This window comes from Lichenostomus cassidix, chromosome 1 (genome assembly GCF_008360975.1).
Source record: "Lichenostomus cassidix isolate B80296 chromosome 1, HeHo_3.0, whole genome shotgun sequence".
Taxonomy (NCBI): Eukaryota; Metazoa; Chordata; class Aves; order Passeriformes; family Meliphagidae; genus Lichenostomus; species Lichenostomus cassidix.
In genome coordinates this window covers 72,369,179-72,394,488 of record NC_139479.1, presented here as the reverse complement: position 1 = coordinate 72,394,488, position 25,310 = coordinate 72,369,179, and the positions used below count along the sequence as shown (strand labels likewise).

Genomic DNA, 25,310 nt, shown 5'->3' with positions numbered 1-25,310 from the left:
AAGGAAAACCAGGATTCTTCAAGTTTATTTGCTCTTGTTGTATTACCCCAAGGCAGTAGAGCAGAGAATCAATCCCTTTCCAAACCATGCTGGAGGTAGGAGTGTAATTACCATTACCTTCAGTGCTAAAAAGCTTCTAAAAGCTCTTCCAATTTTGGGAACAACGATCTGAGAATCTCCCTAGACTGAAGATTAATGCACCTCCTTCTGCATCCCTGTGCCTTGACTCAGCCATCTCTCTCTGCTGGAATGTGTGTGATTGCCACTCTAAGCACACCACAACTCCAGGACCAGGCAGCCCCAGATGGGCACAGGCTGCAGAGGCACCTCCAGAATATGTAAACTCCTGGAGAGGACTTGCTCAAAACTGCTCACTTTGGGGATGAAGCTAAGATTATTTTTTCTTAGTAATTTGACTGCGTGACATATATTATCATTGTCTGGGGAAATCTCAGAGTTAAGTGGGGCTTGAGCTTTGTGGTGACTGCAAAAGTACAGGTTTTAATGCATAAGAAAACTGATTTTCTTGCTGACTGATTTTCTCAGAAAAATTCAAGGTAAAACCCAAAAATCTTCAGTATTTTGTGCATCCAATCACCTTATCACATTGCTCATCTGCGGATCTCATTTTGATCAGCTTATATTGTCTTTTCCGGTGTCTTGCTGCTGACATTTGCTTCACATGGATTTGCTTGGTCTCTAATAGCCTTCTTGTGCTGTCCTTCAGAGGTTTTATTTCACAGAATCAAAACATAGCTTGCATTAAACCTTAAGGATCGCCTTGTTCCAACCCTGCTGCTGGGGACAGCAACACCTTCCACTAGCTGACATTGCTCAGAGCCCCATCCAACCTGGCCTTGAACACTTCCAGGGCTGGGGCATCCACAGCTTCTCTGAGCAAGATGTGCCAGTGCCTCACCACCCTCACATAAAGAATTTCTTCTTAATATCTAATCTAAACCCACCCTCCTTGTCCCATCACTACATGCCCTTGGAAATAGTCTCTCTCCATCTTTCTTGTAGGCTCCCTGCAGGTACTGGAAGACCAAATTAAGTCACCCCAAGCCTTCTCTTCTCCAGGCTGAACAATCCCCATTCTATTACCCTTTCCTCACAGAAGAGGTGTCAAAATGTTTCTTAACATAATCACCTTCTGTCTGACCAGTTATGCTCTATGAATAGAGAGAATAAAATTAATATTTTTTTGTCTTGAAACGGTATTTATTACATGTTAATGGAAGCTGTAACCAGTCCTCCCATGTGGGAGGTGTTATTTCTGAACAAAATGGCTACAGCTCTGTACTTGGGTCAAAATCTTGGGAACAGACAGGCATTCAAAGCTTCACAGCATTCCTGAGCACCAGTCACCCCACAGGTGTCTGACATGTAAAACAGTATAATTCTCTCCATGAGAGACAGAGAAAATTATACTACTGCTAGTTTTCTCTACATGAAGCCAGGTAATTGACTGGTTTAAAAAAAAATGTTGTGCATAGTATAGTGAAGGCAATTTGCTGTGTAACTGATACTTATTTTACAGGGCACCTCATCCATATGAGAGAAACTGGGGGAATTTGGGTTGTGTTATATATATAAAATGATCTTTTAGGAAGAGGCCCCCAAAGTGAAATCTATCTCAGAATTAAATGAAATGTCTCACATGGAAAATCTGAGCCACTCACACAGGGTTTGTTTCTGCCCTACCATACTCTGTGATCTGCAGTGTCTTCTCAGGCATTGCTCCCAGGGATGGAAACCTGCACAGCAGAATGGTAAATAAGTGAGTTGTTGAATTTTCAAACATGACAACCTACTTTCAGCTGCTTGACCTAGCACAGAGAAAGGAAAACGGAGAGTGCAAAATTCAGCATCCTGCTTCTTACCTACTTTTCCACACTCTTTCTCTGTGTGCAAATAAAACACAGGAGTCCTGCAAACAGAAGAAGTTTGTAGATACCAGATGGGTGTTCCTGCTCAAGGCAGTGGACCTTAATCATGAGCTGTCTGTTCGTCAGGTGGAATTTTCTCTCTCAGCTGAATTAAACGTTCCGCATAAACAGAGGCACAGTACAGCGTCATCACCTAATGCTTGTGCTGGTGTGGATGGTGTCCTGCTAGTTCTGATAGTCACTGTCAGCAAAGTGATTTCTCTGCAGACTCTGTCAGCATCCCAAGCTGAGAGGCCCACATAGCTCCATGTGGCTCCTAGGCTCCTAAGTAGAACCTAAATTAATTTTTTCCAATATTTTTTCCTTTTGCTTTGCCCACAGTCAACTGCTTTTCCAGGTCACAGACAGCACCAGGAAGCTGTTGGGTTTATGCAGGGTGCCTTGATCTTAACATTTTTCTTAGAAATGTCACTCTGTTGTCATTCTCATGATTTCTGCAGGATTTTTCTTTTGGCAGACATTAATAATTGTTTTATCTCATGCTCCTGTTCTTCCATCTCTCCCTTGAGAAAGGATCTGTTACAGGAATTTCCCCCACCCCTCACAGAATTGTACCCTTGTAAGAACAAGCAGTGAATTTTTCATGGTGCAGAATTTTGCCTGGGATATTCCCAGAAAATGTGAAGCCTTCTTTGCTTATTACCATGATATTGCATATGTGCTGATCAAACTCACCTTCATTTTTCAAAGGAAAATATTTCATTTTTACTCTGAGCATGATTTTCCAGTGTATTGGTTTGTTCCACAGCAGATCTGCTTCTTACATCCTTTGCTCTAAATGCTGTGGAAGAAGCTTGTGGAAGCATCCTTTGCTCTACTATTTCTCTGATTTCAGTGTAACATTTTACTCCCCTTTTGCAAGTGATGGTGTCCTTCACATTTTCAAAGTACTGATTCAGATCAAAACTTTGGAATCATTCACAATGCTTTTGCTCAGTCCTTGGAGAAATGCTGTGATTTTTTTTTGGTAATATGAACATAGATTTTGACAGGCAGGTCACCAACCAATTTTTAGAAGTTTATACTTCTATTTTATTAAGTACACTTACAGTGACAGTTTGGTCTGATGACTCCTTTCCCTGAGATGTGATCAAACCCAGCTGGTTTTGCATTTGCATTTTGCATTTTATATTTGTCTGCATTTTATGTTGCTCAGTTGTACCTTTTGCTCCTGTTTCTTCTGAGAACTGACCCTACTTGAAAATAGTTTATAGATGGTCATAAATTGCATTTCTTAGCAAATTTTCTATTTGACACAAAACTGTCTCCTCACTCTTCTGCAAATCACTTCTTTGCCTCAGGTCTTGCAAACTATCGACTCTATTATTGCCTTGCACTTACCTGTGTCTCTGCCTGTCTCTTGTTCTTATACCACTTACTCCAACACTGAGTATGTTTACAATGCCCACAGGAATGAGAAAGCAGAAGACCTTGTAAACTAAATACTTTCCTAATTAACACATTTAATCTAAAACACCCCAGCAACTTAGCTTGAGGGGGAAAAAGAAGGAGGAGAAATGTGCTATCCTTGAAAACCCTGTTAGTGTATTTATCTTGAAGGCACAATTACACACCTCTGGAAGGTTGCTCTAGCTTACACCTCTAGCCCTCTGCAGTAGCTGGAAGTGTGTCTTGCTGCACTCATATCCCTTTCAGCCACAGCTCCTTCCCTTTTGTGCTTCGTTGCTTTCTTTTCAGCCATTTAAGACCAAGTACTATTGTCCTCTGCTGCTGCTGCTGCTGAAGCACAGCAAGACTTTGAAACAGTCTCCATGACAATCAGAGATATGCAGTCTGGATCCTAATGGGGGTGATACATGACTGTGATTGTATCCTGCAGAGCAAGGTATGTATATGTAGCTGCTGGAAGATGAGGGTTAAAAACTGCTGGTTCCTCCCTCCTTTTACGAGCATGCATGGTGGTATAGGGAAACCTCTTTGCTCTGTGCTGCCACAGAATCTTCTTCTCTGGAAATGTTCCCCAGGGGCTGATTTTATCTGGTGTGAGGTTTAGAAAGGGATGAGAAATATTAATGGCTGAATGATTAGAATGCCGTAGAAAATGGAGCTGAAAGTGCAGTGCATAGAGATCAAAATGAAACAGAGTATCTGGCTGTGAGATTTGGAATTATATCAAAAGGGAATTTATTCCTGCTTTTTAACTTACTTCTTGTTACCTGCAGAGCTGAATTCTTAAAACATCAGTTCCTGCCTATTATGGCAGAATGCTGTGTTCTGTCCAGTGTCTTCACATAAAATGAAGTTTTAAAATACAAAAGGATGTGCTAGTTTTATGTACATCAGCCATTCATACAGAATGAAATATTCAAATGCTATGATTTATGAAGCACTGGATGACAGTAGACTGATTTTTTTCTCTTGGCCTTAAGATGTAAAAATAAGGACAAATGCTGTGCAATGAAAATGAACATGAATTTTCCCTGATGAGCAGGATGTAACCTGTTTTCTGATTGTCTATGCTGATGTCTTTGCCCATTGTTTAAATGTGATAAAACAGCTTTATGCTGATGCTGCTTTAGTTCTCATAAAATCTTCTCTTCAGGGCAAACTTCAGCACATTAGTTTTATATTCTTTTATTACCAGGTTCTTTGTATCACATTTGAGCCAAGAAGCATAATCAAAAAGTATCCTGAATACTGCAATACTAGATATTTGTATGTGTTGTTGATGGACCATGTGCAAACAGCCATATAAAGTTAGTGAAGGTGAGAACTGTATAGCATGACATATGGTGAATAAAACTGATAATATTGGAACAGTAATGAGAGCTATGTGATGCTTACGTATCTATTAATATCTGTATCCACATACACCCCCATGTATTCTAAATATATGTACAGTAGCTCTAACTTTCAGCAAGTAAAATGAGAATTCATAATGCAGTAGAATGGAAAGAACATGAAAATGAAAACAAAGGCAAAGCCACAATAAAACTGAAGCAGTCAGGGGGAAAAAAAGAAAAGATAGCTATTAACATTCATTCTATAAAAAGAAGATTGTGGAAGTAGGAAGCTATTTCCAGTGAGAAAATGTTTGAGAGAAGCTTCTTGGGTTTTTTTGCAGCAGAAATCTCTGACCCTTCATGTGTACTGTGACCATAAAGGCTGTGCCTTGAGAGAGAAGGAATAAGATAAGACAATGTTTGGGTATTTTAGGGTGAACAAAAAGCATCTTCTTCATCTTTCTTAACATGTCCTACCAATGTTGGACTTAACCCTACAGAATATTCTCTATGTTTGCTTTAACCTTGTCTCCATTAAATGCTTTGGTCGTCTTTTCTAGTGTGTCAGCCTTTATGTTTACTGACTTGTGCCAAACATTCCACAGGTTTCCTCTTTATGTAAAATTTCCCTTTTACCCCAGCTCATCTCTGACAGATCTCAATATCATTCTGAGGCTTCACCCATTTCTTTTCACCAGACTCCCATTCCTTATTTCACTAGGAACACAATTTTATGTGCAAATTTTGCATCTTCTTTCATACTGAAAATAAGGCTTGGAGAGAATCTCAGCTAGGTCTACATGAGAAATATCCAGACAAATCTCTTCAGATCTCGCAATAACACCAAGGCAGAAATCACTGTAAGTACTCTGCTTCTATGGGGGAAACAGGTCCTGTGGAAATACATCCTGATGGGAGTGAGGTCTGACCTCCATGTTGTAGAATAGACTCTCTAACAAAGAATATGCACATCTGGCTCAGCACCAAGAGAGGGCTGATTGGGAGGGAACAAGGCCAGGACAATCAGAGCAAGATCCAGGACACTAAGAACTGAGCCCAAGGTATGACCAAAAGAGTAAGGGAAGTAGGAACACTCAGCACACTGAGTCTGGCATGGATCTCTAGCCAAGCCCAGGCTGTGTAGCTGTTATCTGTTATACTTATCAAAATTGGTCCAGAGATAAAATGGGTCTCTCTTGCAAACCTTTTCTTGATGACTTTTTGTTCCTGTTGCTGCATCTATTTCCATTATTTTCTTGCTTTCTAATTGCACCTTTTCAATGTTAGTATCACATAGTTGGTCACTGCTCAATCTACGCATTTCTAATTTAATTGCTCCTTGGGCACCAGCTCCTCTAGTGCTCTTATTTGTGCTGTGGTTCTTTAAACTCCCCTGCAGTCTGTGAAAATCTCCCTAGAAATGAAGCAATATTCCCCACGTACTTCATCTCAGTCTTACAGAAGATGATTCTTGCTTCTCTGTGCTGCTGCATCTTTGCATACACATGCAGAAACTACATTGACCTTTTCTGCTACCATATTTCTTAGATGCTTGAAAGTAACTGGCTGGGTTTTATCCTCTTAGTCCTTATGAAGTTTCTGTCATCAAAGAACCTTCCTCTAATAGAAATCATCCTCCAAGCTAATTTTCCTTTCTCTAGTGCTTGCCCTTCATGGTATTTTTCCAAGGTGATTCTTGTTCTGTTATATTTGGCCTATGTTACTGATTACTCTAATCCCTCTGTCCCAGGTCTTTGGCCTCTCTGTTTTTCTTGTCTCTTCTCAATTTAGTGTATCACATATGAATTTCATGAATATGTTGTTTACTCCTCTTTCTAGCTCATTCCAACTCAGAGTATTCTGTAATTCTGTGATTACTGGAAGTATTAAATAAGGCAAAGCCAAGGACTGATACTTAAATATTTATCTGTCTTCCCTGTAAACTGGTGTTCTTCTCTTTATATGAGCCTTGTTTTGGTCCTTCATTTCAGACTTCAGACAAATGAGATATTATTTTTGCACACGCAGGTTCAGTCAAGCTTTTTAAGGGTGTTTTTGGGAAACATAGAAAGCAATCTTCCATTATCATGTTCTCCAGTTTTATGTCAGTGTAGCTGCCTGGCTTTGAGGCAGAGGATGATCAGACCAATTGTTTAAAAAAAATGGCTTAAATCCAAGAGTATTACATTTATTCTGTTCCACTCATCCATTAATTTGGTAATTCCATTTAAAAAGTGTTATCTTTGTCAGGCAAGATCTATTCTTTATAAATCCTGCCCCTTATTGCTCATCATTGCATCATTCTCTGCAAATGAAGTGACTATTTGTTAAGAAGAATTTTTCTATTGTTTTTGTCTTTTTCCAGGTTGAGAAGCTAAATGCAAAGCATTGTAATTAGTAAGAACTTTCTTCGTTCTTTTATGAATGCTGAGACAGTGCCACATTTGCTTTTCTGTTCAGCATTTGGCAGAAGGAGCACAGATAAAGGCATAGTTGTCTCCTTCCCCTCTTAGCACCTCCACACACCTGTGGTGTGTGATTCTAACCACTTGATGATGCAGGAGATGTGGTGGAATGTGGCCATCACTGCTGCTTCCAAATCTCAAGACTTTGCAAGATAATTTACGATGAATGTTATAGTAGCTTTCAGAGAATCCAGGAAGAATGAGTTGTATCATATGTTTGTTTTCTTAGGTTTTTTTTGTTTCAGTTTGTCCTGGCCAATTGATTTTTGTCAGGAAGTATAATCCCAAAGGATTGCCACCAGAGTGTGACTACCTTATGCTTATGTACCTGTATTAGAGGATGATCTGGGTATACCAGGTTTAAACGCTGCATTATAAAGTTCGATCATCCACAAGTGAATTTACATCTTGCTCAGTTGTACCCTCACACAGGAAAGATGAGGTATACAGCTAAGAAAAGAACCCACTTACCCAATATTCTCTAAATATACCACTGACGGTGAACCAAGGCAGAGCAGAACCTTTGATTTCAAAAATATTAGAAAGTATCCCTTTTTTTGTGTCCATGGTCTTTCAAACTAAATATGTTTATTTCCATTTACACCTATGTTTATATATATATATTTAAATTTATATATATTTATCTGAACTGAACTGAACTGCTTACTAATTAGAATCAATACATTGTGTTGTCCACCTCCTGCTCATTGTGTCTGCTTCCTTGCTCTGCAGTCAAAACCTAAATGCAAGCAAGTTCCTTTTTCCTGAGAAGTGTATGATCAAAGGAAGATCAAAGCAGAATCTGAGTTCAGGGTGTGTAATTTTTGGCTGATCAAACACAGATATGTTCCCCTGTGTTGAAACAAAGGTTGGAGGAAGTTAACTAACTGGCTATAACATTTCCTTTGCATTATCAATTGGCAGTTCAAAAGGTTCATCCCGAATCAGAAATAAACTCTCTTTGCTACCATAGGACATATTAACCACAGACATCCATGCAAAATAATCTTACAGGCAGAAGTAGAGTCATGCACAGACCCCACCTCCCTCTGACAGTCTGCTTAGGAGCTTTTTCTGGCCCATATTTGTCCACTTTGAGGACATCTAGCTAAGTGGATCGTACTGCAGAGTAGAGGGGGAAATGCAGCAAGAGCAGAAGCTGCTCACATTGCCTCTGTGTTTTTGCTTGTATTGTTTTCTCCAAAGAGGTAGTTGGATCCTAACAAAAGCTGGGAAGATGTGATTCAGATATCAGCATTAGGAACTATGCAGTGGGCAGATTATATGGTCCCCACGCTTGGTATCATTCTAATCTCTGAAGCTAGATTGTTTTAAGACATGACATTTAATATCCCCCCCGCTAATGTTGTTAGCATTAACTGTTATAGCCCTTCATGTGCAAATAAGAATCTGATTTTTCCTTTGATCTTGCTAAGTTGCTTAGAGCCCAACAGATGTCAGTAATCCTAGCATCATAAAACAATATGTATTTTATCATCAAGAAGAAATGCATTTTGGTCAGCAAATACATTGAAGATAAAACTTCCAAAGAGGTTATAAACAACAGTGCACAAAACAGGATATGTTTTAAGATGAGTGTATAACAGCAGCTTATAAAATGAACATTTGGAAATAACTTCCAAATTATATTCAGAAGTGGAAACAAAAGTGGTAAAAATACTTCAGACTCCACAAATATGGGCACTGATTCAACCAAATAAGGAAACAGCTAGAGGATTGTGGGTTAATACAGAGCTTCCAGAAGTTCATTTAAATGTAGATGACTGAGATCACATGTGAACATATGAATGGGAAGATCCCAAAAATTCTTTAGGGAAAATCAGGTAGTATGGTCTCCTGCCACAATTGTATTTCCTAGTAAATCCCATCAAACCTCTGAAATTTAAGAGGGGCAGGTGACTAGAACAAGGACAAAAGGTTTCAGGTAAAGTTACTATCAGAACATGAACCAAAGTATTACCAGGTGAGTTAACATTACTCCCAGAACAAAGAAGGTAAAAATCCTGTCACAGGGTATGTAGTAAATGGTCCACAGCTTAAGCTTGCTGGAAATGCAGATCTGAGCAGAGCTGGTGCTCAACCATTAGTCGTTCTGGTGCACCTGGAGGTGGTGCTCAGGCTCTGCTCTGAGTGCAAAGGTCTCACACTGAGATGCCTGAAACCAAGTTTGCCTCCAGCAAGGTCAAACCTGGAGAGGCCAAAGGGTTTGGCCTCACTCTGCCATGGGGTATGGTCTGACTTGCCTTTCCCTCATGAAGAAGATCCTGTTTCCAGTATATTCTGTGGGCATCCAAAATGTGTTCATTCAAAATATTTCCCAACAGTTTCCTCCAGACTTGCTGGGGGACCAGGTGCAGAGAAGGAGGACTCCTGTGCTCTCCTGTTCTCTCTAACTGGGAGGAAAGTAAGCACAAACCTACAAGAAGAAAAAAACATGTAATCTAAGTAAATGTGCTTATTGACACACAGTTAATGTGTTCTGTAATTCCATTATAGACAATCACTTGTGGAATCTGACATTTGCAGACAGAAATGGCAACAAACCTGTCTTGTTCTTTTCACCTCAGCATCACAGTCAAGCATAGACTTTGACACTTCAGAGAGAGTGTTCATTTGCATCTTCCAGTACCCAAAGCTAAGAGGTTTTACTAAGAAAGCAGTATGAGAAGAGTATATTTAAACCAAAGCAGAACAGAAGATTCATGCTGTCTGCTATGTGTGCTTCAAGAAGCCTGTGGTGGTAAAAATCCATGAAGACTGAAGGATTAGAAACACAGCCAGAGTCAAACAAAACTCCAGGAGGGCACTTTGATACAGACCTTAAATTTCCCAATGGAAATAGAAGAGAAAGTAGTTTGCTTATAAAATATAGGCACTAACTGAAAGTGATTGTGTCCTGCCACTTAATAAATTACCATTCATAAGTGTGTGGGTACATGCTCTTAGGCTTCATAAGTGTGTGGGTACATGCTCTTAGCCCTTCCTGGCTGCAAGATAAAAAATGTGTTAACTTAAGCCACCTTCACAGAGCCATATTGGATTTCAACTCAGCAATGAGCATGTGTATGCTCAGTAACAAGTGGTACCTGTTAAAATGACATGAACTGTTCACAGATCTCATATTATGCAGTGATAGGTGTACTAGAAGCTGAATACACAGAAAACTTACACTGGGCTAAAAACTGTGTAGCTCTATGGATCTGGTGCCAGCTGAAGATTGAGCCTATTGCACTTAGAGCACAGATATGTACTTTGGCTTCTAAATTAAAAAAAAAAAATTCAAAAGAAGTGATAACTACAGAACCTTTTTCTGGCAATTGTTCTAAGACTCAACAAAGCTGGTGAGGGGCAAATATCAAACACTTGGACAGGCACAGTTTAGTTAGAGACACTCAGAACAGGCAGAAAAAAGTTCAAACTTGGCCATTTTGGCTCATCTCACCCAAGTGAAGAAAATGGGAATGGAACAGGGTGAATGTGTGGGCATCCTTCACAAGGACTTCTGGATAGCTTTTTGTGCCCACTGAGAGAATAATCTGTAAGGTTAACAACTGAACACTGGTGATGAAATGCTCAGTTGGTTTGCTAACAAAAACCAGAGATGGCAAAAGGGACAGAGGGGTAGAGAGAGACAGTGGGTAAGAGTGACAAGTGGCAATATGTTGAGCCTGTTCTGTTTCTGCTATATATAGGAGGTAGCAGTTATCTTACAGAAGGAAATGTAGAACAAGATGTGCAGATTTGGAGATGATGTGGAACTGACAACCTGAGAAATGCCATCCATAAAGGAAGTAAGTCGAAGATGCTGAGAAATCTGCCTTATGCGTAGGATATGAGGGATGAGCAGGCAGTGCAAACCAAAGATGGAGAAACCAGAATACAGTGGTGAGAACTGTGTTCATTTGCTCATTTGAAATCTTGATATTGTTGCAGAGCAATGACTCGGAAGCCAGAACGGGGGTCACTTAGGGAAGAAAGCTCAGGCCAGAATAGATCACCAGGTCACATTGCAAAGAGCTAAAAATAGGAGAAACACTTTAGTTTTCAGACAATAAAGAAAGTTTCTAGATTTGAAGAATAAGTCAGTGAACATTCTTGCAGTCCTTAGTCCCTTATGCAGTAATATGCCAAATAGATTTTCCATGGTGGCAATGGTAATTGAAAGGGCAAGAGCAGCACTGGAGGCTCAGCAGCCCCCCAGGCAGCTGGCATTCCTACCTGGCAAGCAACTAAGAATGTATTTCAGCTAGCTACCTTGGGAATCTGAAGTTGGGTAGCTAAGGCTTTCAATGCTTCTTCTTGAACTTCAGGACATTTTTCACCTACACCAGACCATATCTAAAACACCAGGTATGCATTGTTCAGCTGTAGAAATTCTCTTGAGTGCATATATGCCATTTACAGGAATTGTGTGCCCCACATCCTGACCCCACTGTCTTGAAATCACAGACCTTGTTCCTCCACAGCTCAGCAAATCTGAGGTGTATCCAAGGCTTCAGACACACAATTTTCAGAATAGAGAGATTACCACTGAAGTAGGTATGAGATTCAATGATGGGCACATGACACATCCAGCCTACAAAGCACTCCCATTCACATTACAGGGACTTGGGATCAGACACAGGGCCTGGAAACTCCTGGAGAGACTCAGCAGTGGCACTGAAAAAGAGGATGGAAGCAGTCAGGCCAGCTGCTTGCTGAGGATGCTAGGAAGAATGTGAATGAAGCTTGAAGCAAGATGAGCATGAAGAAAGTGAATGAAGCTTGAAGCACGACGAGTATTAATGACTGAGCTGTGATAAGGCAAAAGGAGTGCACCAGCCTGGATAGAAAGAAGAGGCAGTGAATCTTCTGTAAGGTTTTTTTTCATGAAATATTGACTATGTGCATTTGGATTCTGCCCAGCCACCCTCACAAATGAGCACTCTCCATTGACACTCACACTTCTGTGCCTCCTACTCAGCTTTCCTCAGGAGGGTCATGGCAAAATGAGGCTGAAAAAGAGGAAATCTACCATTTTCTGAGCTGAGAAGAGCAGTGCCAGGATCAATACAGCATGAAACAACCATTGGACATGGCCTAACCACGGTCTCTAAAGCCTTCATTGCAACTCTTCTTTGTGGTTTTGGATCATCTCTGGAAGAGAAGAAACAATTTCTTTCTTCTTACAGGCAATGCCCATCAAAGATATTTTAAAGTAGAAAAACAAAAGTAGCAAAGGGGTTCTGAGGAGGAAATTATGTGAACCTTTATCTTGGGTACAAATAAGGGAACTGTTGCTCTTATCACTGTGGATTTGGGGTCCTCATGTGTTCTCACAGTCCTCAGTGTTCCATGGGCAAAAATCCTGGCAAACATTGTGTTTAGTACAACAGTGCAAATGGCTCTCTTCCATCCACAGAAGTTTTATGTTTTACATTTCATGTTTTACATCAGTTCTGTCTGCGTTTATCCCACTTGCTGTTCTCAGAAATCTCTCCCAAGATTCTGTTCCTCAGTAATGTCACTAACAAATCAGAGACACACCATACTTTCTGCTCAATTAAGAACACAAAAACAACCCTCACGCATGCAATAACCTAGGCTGTTGCTGAGAATGGTGCTGAGCATTTCATACAGATGTTCAGGAGAGACTAAAAGGCAGCTACAGAATAGAATCTTCATGAAAAATTTCCTCCCAATCTTTCTTACTCAGTGACACATGATCATTGCCTAATAGCATTTGGATTTATTCTTTTTTTTCTTTTTTTAAGAGGAAAGCTGCAGCATTCTATCTTTTTTCTCTTCCACAGAAATGTGAATGTTTTTTGGAGCCTCTGTCACAAAATGAAATCTTTCAGCAGTGAGAAACCTTGCAATACAGAGTGAGATGCTTGCTGTCCATCCTCTTCTTTCTTCCCTGTAACTCTCCTTGGGACCCTGTGGTTATTCCTGTCACTAGCTAACTGTTCTCCAACTCTGAAATGCTAAACACAAAATGGAGATATGAAATGAGGAGGATGTCGCTCCAGAGACCTAGATGAACAGAGATAAGTGGGGCAATGAAAGCTAACATGGCAGGGCAGCAAGATTGTATGCAAGATATTTACAGCTTTATAAGGTGTTTTAGGTTGGCAATGGCCTAACAATCTATGCCGGAAGCATTGTCTTTATGCTCCATATGTATATCACAAATGCTGCAGTCCAGGGGCTGCTCTTCTTCTGCCACTGCTAAATTGCTTTATCTTGCTGGTTCTGTAATAATTTTGTGATATTGTAGAGTATGATCACTATCTCAGTATCATGACATTGACTTGAGGGGGACTTCTAGCATTCTAACCTAATTAAAGAGAAGAAAAAAGAACTATCTTAGAAGAATCAAAACATTTTCTCACAGCCTTTACTTAGAACATTTTCCATTTCATGATGGTCTGAGAGATTCCCACGTTTTGAGGAGAAATAAAAATGAATTTGTAATGTCATGAACTGAAATGTATTTCAGAAAAATGCGTACTTAAAAAACCACTTCGGTATCACTTCATGTTCCTGTAGTCTGCCAGCCTTACACAAATCTAGTCCTGTACAATTTTTTCCTACAAAACAAGCTATTAAAAGATGGTTTTGCTGCTCCTCTGTACTAATCATTTGTTTGCACACAAAGATTACTTACAGACTGTTCTTTTTTAGCTGTTTCAGTTTGTTAAAAACATCTAACTGATTATATAAGAAAAAGAGACCAATGTACCTCCGTAGATGCCTTTGACTTGTTTTACAGAGGGATACTATGCTGTGGTCTGCAAAGTCCTATAATCTATACATTTGCTCCTCATTATTATTCTAACTTTTGTTTTGTGTATTATCTTTCCAAAGCTACTGTTTGATTTGCCTTTCAGCAAGGGAGACTTCACCTTTCCAAAGTATCATATTCATGTTTTTGCTAGGTTTCTGTTCTAATGCAACCCATTATTTTCAAAGGCTTTCAACAACAGAAGAACACCACTGTGCTCAGAGCAGATGTCTGAACTGGTCAGGAAAATGATTGTTGGGGTGGTGTTTGACCATTTTCAGATACTTTGGTGGCATGGATTTATAGCACAAGAAAATCTCCAAGCTCACTTATGCCTCAGGCACTCAGCATTCACTAAGGCACTGAAACTCTTCTTGTTCATGTGCTCGTGTTCTCCTGTCTTTCATATAAATGCATTGTTACACATATCCACAAAGATGAGAATAAAACAAGACAAGCTGTAGCCAGCAGTCACAGTGATGAGATTATTTTGAACTGCCTTTAAAGTTTCTTGTGTTAATGACTGGCAAATAGTTAGGTCCTCTTAAAAGCCTGGCTCCAATACAGTGTAATGGCAGCTGTGAAACATAATTTCCCAAGTAAGCTCTTACAGCAGAGGACTCCTGGTATCTCAGATACACAGAGTTCACCTGTCTTTACTTCTAAAAGCCCAATGAATGTACAAATTGTGCAAGCTTGCAGTCCCTTGTTAATTATAATCTGTGTTTATATAGCAGCTCTATCTCAAAGCTCTTTTCAAACATTAAGATTCCTAGCACTTCTTTTATGTAGGCATTATTATCCCTGTCGTTATCATTATCACATCTTCCATTTTATAGGTGGTAAATGAGCAAAATCACACTGTGAGTCAGTAGCTGAATTGGGAATAGAATATTGTAGTCCTGACTTTGTCCCTTGCTTTAATTACTCACTAACATGATTGTTATTTGTGGGTTGAAGAGATTTTGTTCAGTGTAAGATCTCAGCAGATAAACAGGATTCTTTTGATTTGCAAGATTTTTGTTTGTATAGCTTCCATGCTGATATTTTTCAGCTGTTGGTCTTGGTTTAAGTAGCTAATAAGAGATGCTGTCATCTTACAATTAAATATGTATCAATAGATTTTAATATGATACAATTTGCATAACAGACTCAAACAGCTCAAATGAAGCTTAGTCTATCAAGCAATGAAGTATTTAGGTATTGATGTTGTGTCCTAATCTAGTCATAGTAAAAACCACAATGGAAATCTCTGGAGAAATGTACTTTGTAAAGTAGCTGGGTTTTAAATGACAGTTGTTATTAATTAGCCTTTTCTTTTAATGTGCAAATACCATATGCAATTACTAAATTAAGTTAAAGCCACTTGTCATTTTTTTTTTCCTTTTTTTAATCAGAACAAATTTTAGTTGGTGTGAAACACACAAATGCATTCAGCTGAAACTAGACAGTTAACCTCATTTTCTCTTTTTCTGGAACAGTTTTAATCTGGAAAGGCAATCTAACCACTTAATTGGCTCAAACATAGGTAGCTTAGCTTCAAAATATCTCACTGACAGCATCCCACTCCTTTGCTTCTCTGTAATCAAATGTCACAAGAAATAGAATAAAAAATAAACATTGTCATGAGTGGTTACCTGGAAGACCACAAGGTGTGGTCCTGTGAGAAACTGAAGATGCCCTCAGAACTGAAAGCATGGTCCTCCCAGAAAAGAACTGTAAGACACTCAATAACACAATGATTGTTTAGAAATAGTGGATTACCCTTTTTGTACCTTGTGCATTCTCTTTTTCCTTTTCCTCCTCCTTCTTCTTTTAAATAACAAGTTTCAGACTTCCTTAAAGGTCTATCTTTCCAAGGAAATAGCTTTTTCAAATAAAAGTACAAAGACCACTTTGCTCCCTTCTACTTGCCCAAATTATAAAACAAAAACTGCTTGTTGGTTTCAACAAACAAGGTCTCTTTCAGGGTGATTTGAATACTATATTTTGTGAATGCAGCAGTCGTGTACACAGTCTTTATACATCTGAAAACCATGGAGAAGAAAACCTAGTTGTGCAATTTGTTTCATGGTTTTCTGTACTAACAAGGTTACAATTCCCAACATTTGTTCTGTGCTGTCTTGGCACTTTACAGTCTGATCTTTAATTCATTCTTCTTTAATGACCTATTCATTTGCTCATAAACCAGATCTCCAGCTCACCCAGTCACTTTATCAGACAAGTTACAGTGTATCCTTTTCCCTTTCCCTTTCCCTTTCCCTTTCCCTTTCCCTTTCCCTTTCCCTTTCCCTTTCCCTTTCCCTTCCCCTTCCCCTTCCCCTTCCCCTTCCCCTTCCCTGTTACTCTTTTCTGAAAAAATACTTCACATACAGCTTCTTATCCTATCTCAGCTGTGTTTCTACATTTTCCCTCATTAGGAAGAGATTCTATTCTCCTAGTACCTCTTCCTGAGAGTTTATGCCCTACTTGAACACACACTTTGTGGTAAATGTCCAGCTTTTTCTCAGACTTGTGGAGTAAATATGACAGTAATGGGATTGAAAGTAGCAGATTATGTCTATCTATCTATCTGAGAAATACTATGACATTTCTCTGTTTTTTCGTGCTGTCAGAGTTTATAGGATTTTTAAATGTGTATTCTTATAATAATTATTACATATTTCTCTACTTAGAGCAGCTGAAACCACATGTAGCACTATGTCTGTATGGGCAGGTGATTGAAATGACAAATGATATTTTTATGTTGTATAATTTCCAGTTATGTAATTCCAATTTCTTCAAGTCTCTCTTCTCACTGTTATATGTTGGTCTCCAAATAATAGCTATTTATGATTGTCACTTCTACACTGTACCTCCTATGTTCCACCTGCACTTCTCAGTCCTATAAAACACAGAATTCTATAAAAATGTTAATTTTTGCCAATTTTTCCCTGTTCTGTAAACCCATTCTTCCCTATTCTGTCAACTCGGTCTTCCCTTTGCTTTCCAATCTTTTCTTTTTCACACTGATTTTTCTCCAGCATGACCCACAAAGGTGGTGAGAGGTAGATTAGCTAAACTTTACTCCTGTGCTCCTCAAGGCAAGGGAAAATATTTGTATCATAGCAATGATTTAGAGACCTAATTTTAACTTCTGAAGCATGAAGGCTAGAAGAAGTAGGAAACAGGATTCCTCGTCTTATCAAAGTATACAAAGAAAAGTTATGGTATCAATACTTTCTTTGAGTACAAAACAGCTAATCAGCCTCCTGCTATCATGCAAGGACATCACTACACCCAAACATGTTCCTGTAGAGCTTAAAAAAAGTGGCCAATTTTGTTGAGTGTTTATTGCATTGATATTTTCTCCTTATTTCCAGATGCTGTAGTTGGTTTTGTTTTATTTTATTTTGGAGAGAATTTTATGTTCTCTCAGAGCATCTCTTGATAAAAATCAGATCATTCAGTTGCTTTCCCAAAGTGTTTTCAGTCTAATTTCAGACACGACATGGCAAAGAGCATAATAAAACTTCACAGAAAGAGACAGAGAAAAAACCAACGAGTGCAGTAATAAGAGATTACATGGTTCTCCAGTCGAGTCTGATATACACAGGGGTGAAGGAAGTTTAAAATGAAGCCACAGCAAACAACTGCTCTTGCTGATATCACTGGTAAAACAAGCACTTATGAAACAATGCTATTTTTGTACAAAAGGATTATTCACAAGCACGTCCTACATGATATCAGGTAAATGGCAAGGAAAATGAAGGGAAAACCTTGAGCTCGTTTGTCTGCCAGAGCCTTTTCTGTTTTAAAAGCTGATCATACAGCTCATGAGATGGAGGGCTCTTGCCATGGGAGGGACCATTGGTTTTGCAGCTTGGGCAGCTCCATTTACCATGTGGGTTTTTGGGAAAGAGGGAAAGAGGGGCCTGTGAGGGGCACTGCAAGGTGCTTGATCCAATCCAACAGGCAATTAAGGATATACTTAGCTTTAGCTTTCCTGTGAGCACGTGCTTGTATCTTGGGTTGGATTAGACTACAGGGCACAGCACCTCATAGAATAAGACCTTCACAAGTCTGGTGCTAGTTTAGAAAATATGGGCCTAAAGAAACTTTGTTCTTATGAAGTTTTGGGATGATACGCTAATTAAAAATTAATATTCTCTCCCCCCCCCCAAACTACAGTCTCAAAAGAAAAAAGCTGAAGTTCTACAAAGCTAGTAAAACTAGTTTTATTTTTAAATAAAATTTCTAAAATTATTTCAAATTTCTGCTAGAGAAGTGGTTAAAAACCTGGCTACAAGTAGGATGACAGACAAATTGAAAGAACAAGGCTGTCCATAAAGACTTTCAGCTATGCAACAATGCAAGAAAAATGCATTTCCAGCAGCTAGCATCAGGATTTCTTTTACTATTGCAATAGTGGAAAAGTGGGAACAAAACCAGGGTCCCTTAGATGTTCAGAGCCCAGGAGATAACAGCAGAGCAGAAAAATAATGAGTGTTGCTAACTTACTTCATCACACAGTAGTTGATAAAAAAAGAAGAAAAAAAGAATTATAAAGGGCCCTGGGCAAAATCTGAGCTATGTACTTTGCTGATGAACAGCACAGTGAGCTGGAGTTGACTGAGCATGGATTTTTTAGTAGAGCTAGAGGTAAATGGCTTTGTCATCCATTACACTTTCCCAGCTTTCTTAGAGTTCCTCCCTGGAACAAAGCCAGGACATTACGGGGAGCGGGAGGATTGTTATGTGCACGGAATGAACAAGAAAATCTCCTGTCTCAGGCTGAGACATGTGCTGCCTGGAGCTGAGAGACCGAAATTTAAGTCCCTTCTCTACGAGCCACCTGCCGGCAGACAGCAGCTGCCAGACTGTCATCCTATGTGTTCCTTTCATACTGTTGCTGCTCTACTCTGTGTAAATATATAGATGGCTCACGTGAGCATCTGTGAGGACTGCTCTGTCTTTGGCCCATGGCATGACCTATGGAAAATATGGTTGTTTCTCCCTCTCCCTTGGAGGATTCCCCCTTACCACACCCTGGTGGGACTGGAGAGTGCCCTGGGTCACACAAAAGGGATGCAGCCTTGAGGGTCCTCGAGCCCACCGTCCTGCAGGGCTGGACCTGGCCCTGACACAGAGTTTGGCTGAACTAGTGCTTTATTCCATAGTAAAAGCTGGAGGGAATGCTGTGTGGAATTAGCTCTGAAATGCATTCAGAGTTCATTAGGGGAAGCACATGAGGGTCTGTTAACATGAAATCAGATTTCAATTGTGGATCATTATGCTTAAACCTCACTCCAGTGTAACTAAGCAGTAAAAATTTCTTTTTTCTCTCTCGGTGATACCCACTGGTGCAGTTAGTTGATGTTTCACCAACCACTAGCCATGTTCTTTATTTAAAAATATAATCAAAGTCTGCTCCTCTGAATTCCCTGGAAACTACTAAGAAAAGCAAAAAGATTAAATGTGGAAGGTCATTATTCTGATCCTGCCTTTCTAAAATATATTGGCTAAATATATTGGCTACTGAGTAAAATAAGTAGCCTTTTCAGTGTATAGTTACAGCTAAAATACCATCCTTTCTTCCCTTTGCATTAATTTTACCCTGATCCACTTTGCATTAGTAGATGTAGGCATACTGCAGCTTTAGAATCCCCTTATAATTAAAAATCTGTGTATTTGGTCAGGCAAGCTCAAGGCTCTCTACTTATTTCTTCATAGCCTGGACCTATATTCTGCTCCTAGTACCATTTAACACTCTGTTCAATTCAGCAAAAGCCTAGTAATCTTCTTCGGTTGGCATCACATGCATCCTTTCTTTTTTCTTTTTTAAATTCTCACCATCCCATGTGGGAGGTTTCATCTTTGTCAAAACAAGAAATAGAATATTTTTTCAAAAGTAATAATAGCAAATGAATATGTGAAGTTGTCCTTAAGCTTCATAAAGAATCACCTCCTCAAAGTGAAATAATTGTGAGTCCATATCATCCAGACTACCTTCTTGCAGAAGGTGTGGGGGAAAGAAACAAAATCTGCTTCTGAACTGGGTAGCCTGGGAAGCAAAATTGTCAGCCACAGTAAAGCTATTTCAGCTCAGAATCTCCGAAGGACACTTCTAGTATCTTTGCAGGACCTTAGCTGACCAGAGCATATGAAATAAAAATTTATTTTATTTTGGTTATAAAATCCATTCTCTCTACAGTACTAGGTTTTCAAACCATGTTTAAATCACTGGGTTTCACCTATTGTAGCGGGAGTATGTAAAGTCCTAAAAGACTTCTACACAGATGGCCTTAATCCCACAGGGAGAAAGCAGATTAATACCAGGGTTATTGGCATTCATGGAGTGCTTGGTCTGGCTGGCAAATGATAACATCAATCTTGGTGAAAAAGGGATCATGCATTATTCTATATGCAATCAAGTGCTAAATTTAAACACTGGTGGAACAATAAATTTTTTTCAAGAAGGGTCATTAACAGCCAAGGGCCTGAACCATCAAACCTTTACTTACATGAACAGTCTTTGCTCACAGAAGTTATCTCATTAGGCAACTGCTTTAGCAAAAAAGGGCTTTGTAATACAGGGATTGAGGAATTAGTAGCTGAAGGAACAACTTTTCTAATTATAGACTAAAAAAAATTCATGTACTGAAGTCCATTTGAGGGATTTGGAACTATATATGCTTCTGTTTCTTAGCAATGTGAATCCAGGGAAAACTGGGAGTTATCAAGGTTGTAATGAGTACAAACCTTGTCATAAAATTCAAAAACTATCCCCTTAATATAGTATCTTCTATCACACAAAGACCTATCCTACTTGAGCAAGAAACCCAATCCCCAGAAATGTCATACTCTTTATATAGTATGGTTAAATTCACTATAACTAATGACCAATTTATTCTTGAAAAAGGGCACTCTTGAAGATATCATGTCCTTTATTTTCATGCCAGACAAGTAAGTGTTTTTCACGACCACATAATCTATTTTTTTAATTTCATATTCAAACATAATTATAACAGTTATTCAGAGCAAAGGAGTAATGCACAATAACAATACATATTTTTCCCCCCGATATCTCAAACTCACTGTGTTCTGATCATAGCTATTTGAACTCATTTGGTTGGCTGGCAGCCAGTATGAGCCAGAATGCCAAGGTATGTGTAATCACAGCAGAGTTATTTCCCTTTTGCTTCACAATGCTTCTCTTCTGACTCTCTCATTAAACATTGTAAAATTAGTTGCCAGAAAGAGCAAGAACAACCTCTGCTTTTCATTTATTTTAGTTAAAGCAGAAATACTGCAAAATTGTACATGAACCCAGAGAGAAGGGGCTGAGACAGTAGGGAGCGAGTTAAGCATTTGCTGAGGTCTCTACCATTGTCCACTCCCTGAATGCATATGTCACTCTCTGTGGTGTAAGGAAAACATTATACTTGGGATAATTACCATACTAAAAACCAATTTTCATTGTTTTCTAATCCTAAAAGCAAGGTATAATGTGAGTAACCAATGGCAAAGGACAACAGGTAAAATTAATACCCAAATGATTTAAAATTTATTTAAGGTAATTTAACTTTCGGTAGCTCTGTGTTGCCTCTTCCAACAAGTAAAACCTGAAGACATAGTCATATATTCTAGTGCAATAAGTAAGTAGTTCTAGCTATTCACTTCTACAATAAACACATCTCAAGTTAGTAAATTCTTTGGTTTTGAACTTTATTCAGTCCACAATTTCTACTGGTTATTTCTACCGTAAACAGGGCTAACATTACGAGGTATCTTCATACCTATATTCTATCTGCTAATGCTTTTTTCTGTGCAAAAGGCCATTCTTATGGTGTTGTTTGGTTTTTTAAAAATAAAATATTTCAAATCATCTGGTAATTTCTGAACAGTAGTCTCAGATGAACTGCTGCAACTTCACAAACTCACACATGCTTTTGGGATTAAATGGTATCCCTTCCCCACTTTCAGTTTAGGTTAAAGGATTCAGTGGAGCCTGATCAGGGAGAACAGTGCTAGTATTTTATACCTTGGTTGCTTCTGGGTGGGATCAGAAATGTTCTCCAGTGGCACAGGCCATGATGAGTGGTCCCCACGCCCCTCACCCTGTTTTGCAGCCCCCCATTCAGCTGCTTCTTTACAGACAATAGTGTGAGGAGAGAGGGAATGAACTGAGGATTGATGTGCTGTTTCACCCTGTGGTGGTTGCTTTCTCCTCTAAGGTAGTGAGTATAGAGCACTCATTAATGCAGACCTCAGATGTGCACACTGGAGAAAGGTATGGAGGAAGAAAAAAGCACAGGCAGAATGCCAGTGAGGCTATGGAAATCTGTGTGTGAGAGGGGTTGTACATGTGTACAAGGAATGCTGGGCTGAGAATCATAGAATCAGACGATAATCTGGGTTGGAAGGGACTTTTAACACTCACCCAGTCCAACCCCACGCTATGGGGAGGTGGGTTTCAGGCAATGACACTGGGTATGCACCTGAGAGGAGCAGTGGGCAAATGAGTGGGCAAGGGGCTTGTATTTCAGCTCTGGACTGAACTCCTTCCTGTGGAGCATCCGTCCAGTATCAGGCCGTATTGTTATGGGGAGGGGAAGGAGTCATAGGAACTCCTATTCCTCTGGTTTTAGAGGAAGCCTTAAGCTGGAGTTCCTTTGCAAATGACTGGGCTGATTCCAATGGTCTTGAATGTAGTTCATCCCCTGCAGTGGAAATCTTTCTCCAGAACAGTCACAGAGTTAATAGTGTCTGGCCAAATTTCACAAGCTGTGGTGCATTTATTTATCAGAGACAAAAACAGTACAGAAGATATCTGCCTTGAAACAACAAAATGCTTAAAAGCTCAGCTTGCCAGCTCCTGTTCATCTCTGTGAAAGGTTCTTGACTATCAGGGTCAGCAGAATGGATCTTTGTTCTTGACTGAAGATTTTTCCAACTCACGTCACAGCTCATCTTGTACAGATTTTCCTCCAGGCTTTTTAGCCACTAGAAAGGATGGATACTTTCTATTTTTCCTTAAAGTCCTGTTACTCATATCCAAGCTTTATAACAACTCTCCTTCCAGCACATGGGGTTAGTCTAGAGCACATAACATGGGACTGATGGAACCTCTTGACCATCAGATATTGTCCCGTGTTGCCAGACACTATCACATCAGTTTGCTCCTTTAGGAAACGTGGAGAGTTCCATCCTAATGGTAATTATTACTTCTGCCCTGTTAGCTCTTCTGAAAGTACTTTTCAAATAATAGGTTTTCTTAAGTTTAGAAATCCTCTGATTTTTAGCTTAAGTGTATTAACGGGCAGCTCATACCTGTTTGTTATTGAAGAAAATGCCTGCGATGCACTTAGCCTTGGTAAGGCAAGTTTTACACGTATCCCCACCGAGAGTCCCTGGCATTGCTCGGCTCCCACAGATTCCCACCAGCCTCCCCGGGCAAGGACGGGTGCGGGGCTGTGCGGCGGGACGGGGTTGGGGTAGCGGCGGGAGCTCGGCACGGGGGTGTGGTACGGTGCGGTACGGTGCGAACGTGCCCGGCGGGCGGGAGCGCACGGCGGCCGCGGGGTGCCCCGGTGCGGGCGCTCCGGACACGGCGCGTCTGCGAGCCCGGGGACACGGGCCAGGGGCTGGCTGCAGTCGGTGGGTATGGCGCTGCGTCCCGCTGTTTTCGGGAAGGGGCTACGGGCCGTGCTCAGCGCCAGGCGATGCAAGGAGCGCGGGGGCGGAGGCGGGCAGGGAGGGGTGGGGGTTGGATCGCGGCGGGACCTGCCTGCGGCAGGGGCAAGGGGGCGGCGGGCGCGGGGCGCGGGCGGTGCCGTGCCGTGCCGTGCCGTGCCGTGCCGTGCCGTGCCGTGCCGTGCCGTGCCGTGCCGCGCCGCGGGGCCGTGCGGGGCGGCGGCCGGCGGGCCGGGCCCTGACGTCAGCGGCCGGGGCGGCTGCAGCTGCGGGCGGCGCTCCCCGAAGCGGCGGCGGCTCCGCTCCTGCGCTCACTCCGCGCTGCCGCAGCCCCCAGCGCCCGCGGCGCCCGGGCGCTCCCTCGCCGCTCAGGTAAGCGGAGGCTCCGGGGCGGGCGGCGGCACCGGCAGGACCCGCTGGGCACCAGCGGCCCGGAGCAGCTGGCGGCGCGGGGCTCTCGCACCCGGCCGCGCTCCCTCGCTTTCTTTGCCGCGGCAACTAGTTGGGAGAGCGGCCGGGCGGTGCTGTCCGGGGTGCCGAGGGATTTGCGAAGTCGGAGCGGCGGCGCGGTGCCGCGGGGCTGTCCCGGCACGCTAGCCGGCGGGGAGCCGGGGCCGCTCGGCGCGGGGCCGTGGCGGGGCGCAGGGCGGAGGCTGCCGCAGCCGGGTTTGGGGCGGGGGGAGCTGCGCAGGGTGGGTGCCTCGGGGCGCTGATGTGTCCGGCTCCCTTTTGCAGGCTGCTCGGGTACTCCAGAGCGAGCGGGAGGCTGAGCCGGCGGCAACCCGGGCATTTCCAGCAAGCGCCCGCCAGCAGCCCGACAGCGACTGAAATTTAGGCGTCTTCAGAGAGGGGAGGAAGATCCTCATCTTCCGTAGCCTCCTCAATGAGTGCCAAGCTCTCCAAAGAGTTGAGGCTGTCCCTGCCGCCTTGTCTTCTGAACAGGACATCTGCCACCTTAAATACCAGCAGCACCTGCATCACGCAAGTGGGTCAGCTCTTTCAGTCCTTCTCATCCACCCTGGTTTTAATTGTCCTGGTCACCCTCATCTTCTGCCTGATCCTCCTGTCCCTCACCACCTTCCACATCCACAAGAGGAAGATGAAGAAGCGGAAAATGCAAAAGGCTCAGGAGGAGTATGAACGGGACCACTGTGCCCGCAGCAGCAATAGCAGCAGCCAGCACCCTGGGACGGTGGTGCAGGGAGAGGCACCCCAAGGAAGAGACAGCCGACTGGGAAGATCCCCCCAGGACTCGGAGATCCAGCGCTCCTCTCCCTCGGCAGCCCCCAGCTCTCAGCAAGCACAGGCTTGTTTGGACACAGCTGGTGCGGGGCTCCTGCAGACGGTCATTTTGTCATGATGCTTTGGGGGAGACCTCGCGAAGGCACTGGTTGGTGTTTGTAAATATCTGAGTGATTATTCTAGTCCCTGAAGAAGAAGAAAACATTGCTAATTCAAATGAACGAACCAGCCCATGATCCAAGCGCATGACAGATCACATTGCGTTTCTCATTGACTATGTGAGGAAAGAATGCCTCTTTTTACTAGAGAAGGAGCTGCCCACAACTGCAGGAGAGGGTCTGGGTAGGGGGTCCCTTTTCCCTGGACATTATTATCCCAAGTTCCTGCTCTTGGGATTCCCACTGCACCCTGGGTCATCGTTACATGATGTAGGTTGAGGTGTGGGTGA

The 25,310-nt window shown here is 41.6% G+C and overlaps 1 protein-coding gene across 3 annotated transcripts; it reads left to right on the top strand.

The window, feature by feature from the left end:
• Positions 1-3,665: 3,665 nt before the first annotated feature.
• On the top strand, positions 3,666-25,079 carry C1H11orf87 (chromosome 1 C11orf87 homolog). 3 transcript variants are annotated; one of them, XM_085063766.1, is made up of 2 exons: positions 3,666-3,795; positions 24,356-25,079. In XM_085063766.1, the coding sequence occupies exon 2, from the start codon at positions 24,504-24,506 to the stop codon at positions 24,978-24,980; it is 477 nt and encodes a 158-aa protein (XP_084919892.1). In that variant the 5' UTR covers positions 3,666-3,795; positions 24,356-24,503; the 3' UTR covers positions 24,981-25,079. The 3 variants fall into 3 exon arrangements, with proteins under 3 accessions (XP_084919892.1, XP_084919886.1, XP_084919882.1); XM_085063760.1 differs by lacking the exon at positions 3,666-3,795 and adding an exon at positions 23,482-23,584; XM_085063756.1 differs by lacking the exon at positions 3,666-3,795 and adding an exon at positions 23,874-23,992.
• The last annotated feature ends 231 nt before the right edge of the window (positions 25,080-25,310 follow it).

Coding starts and splice junctions, on each gene's coding strand:
- C1H11orf87 (XM_085063766.1), top strand. CDS start 24,504: ATGAGTGCCAAGCTCTCCAAAGAGTTGAGGCTGTCCCTGCCGCCTTGT.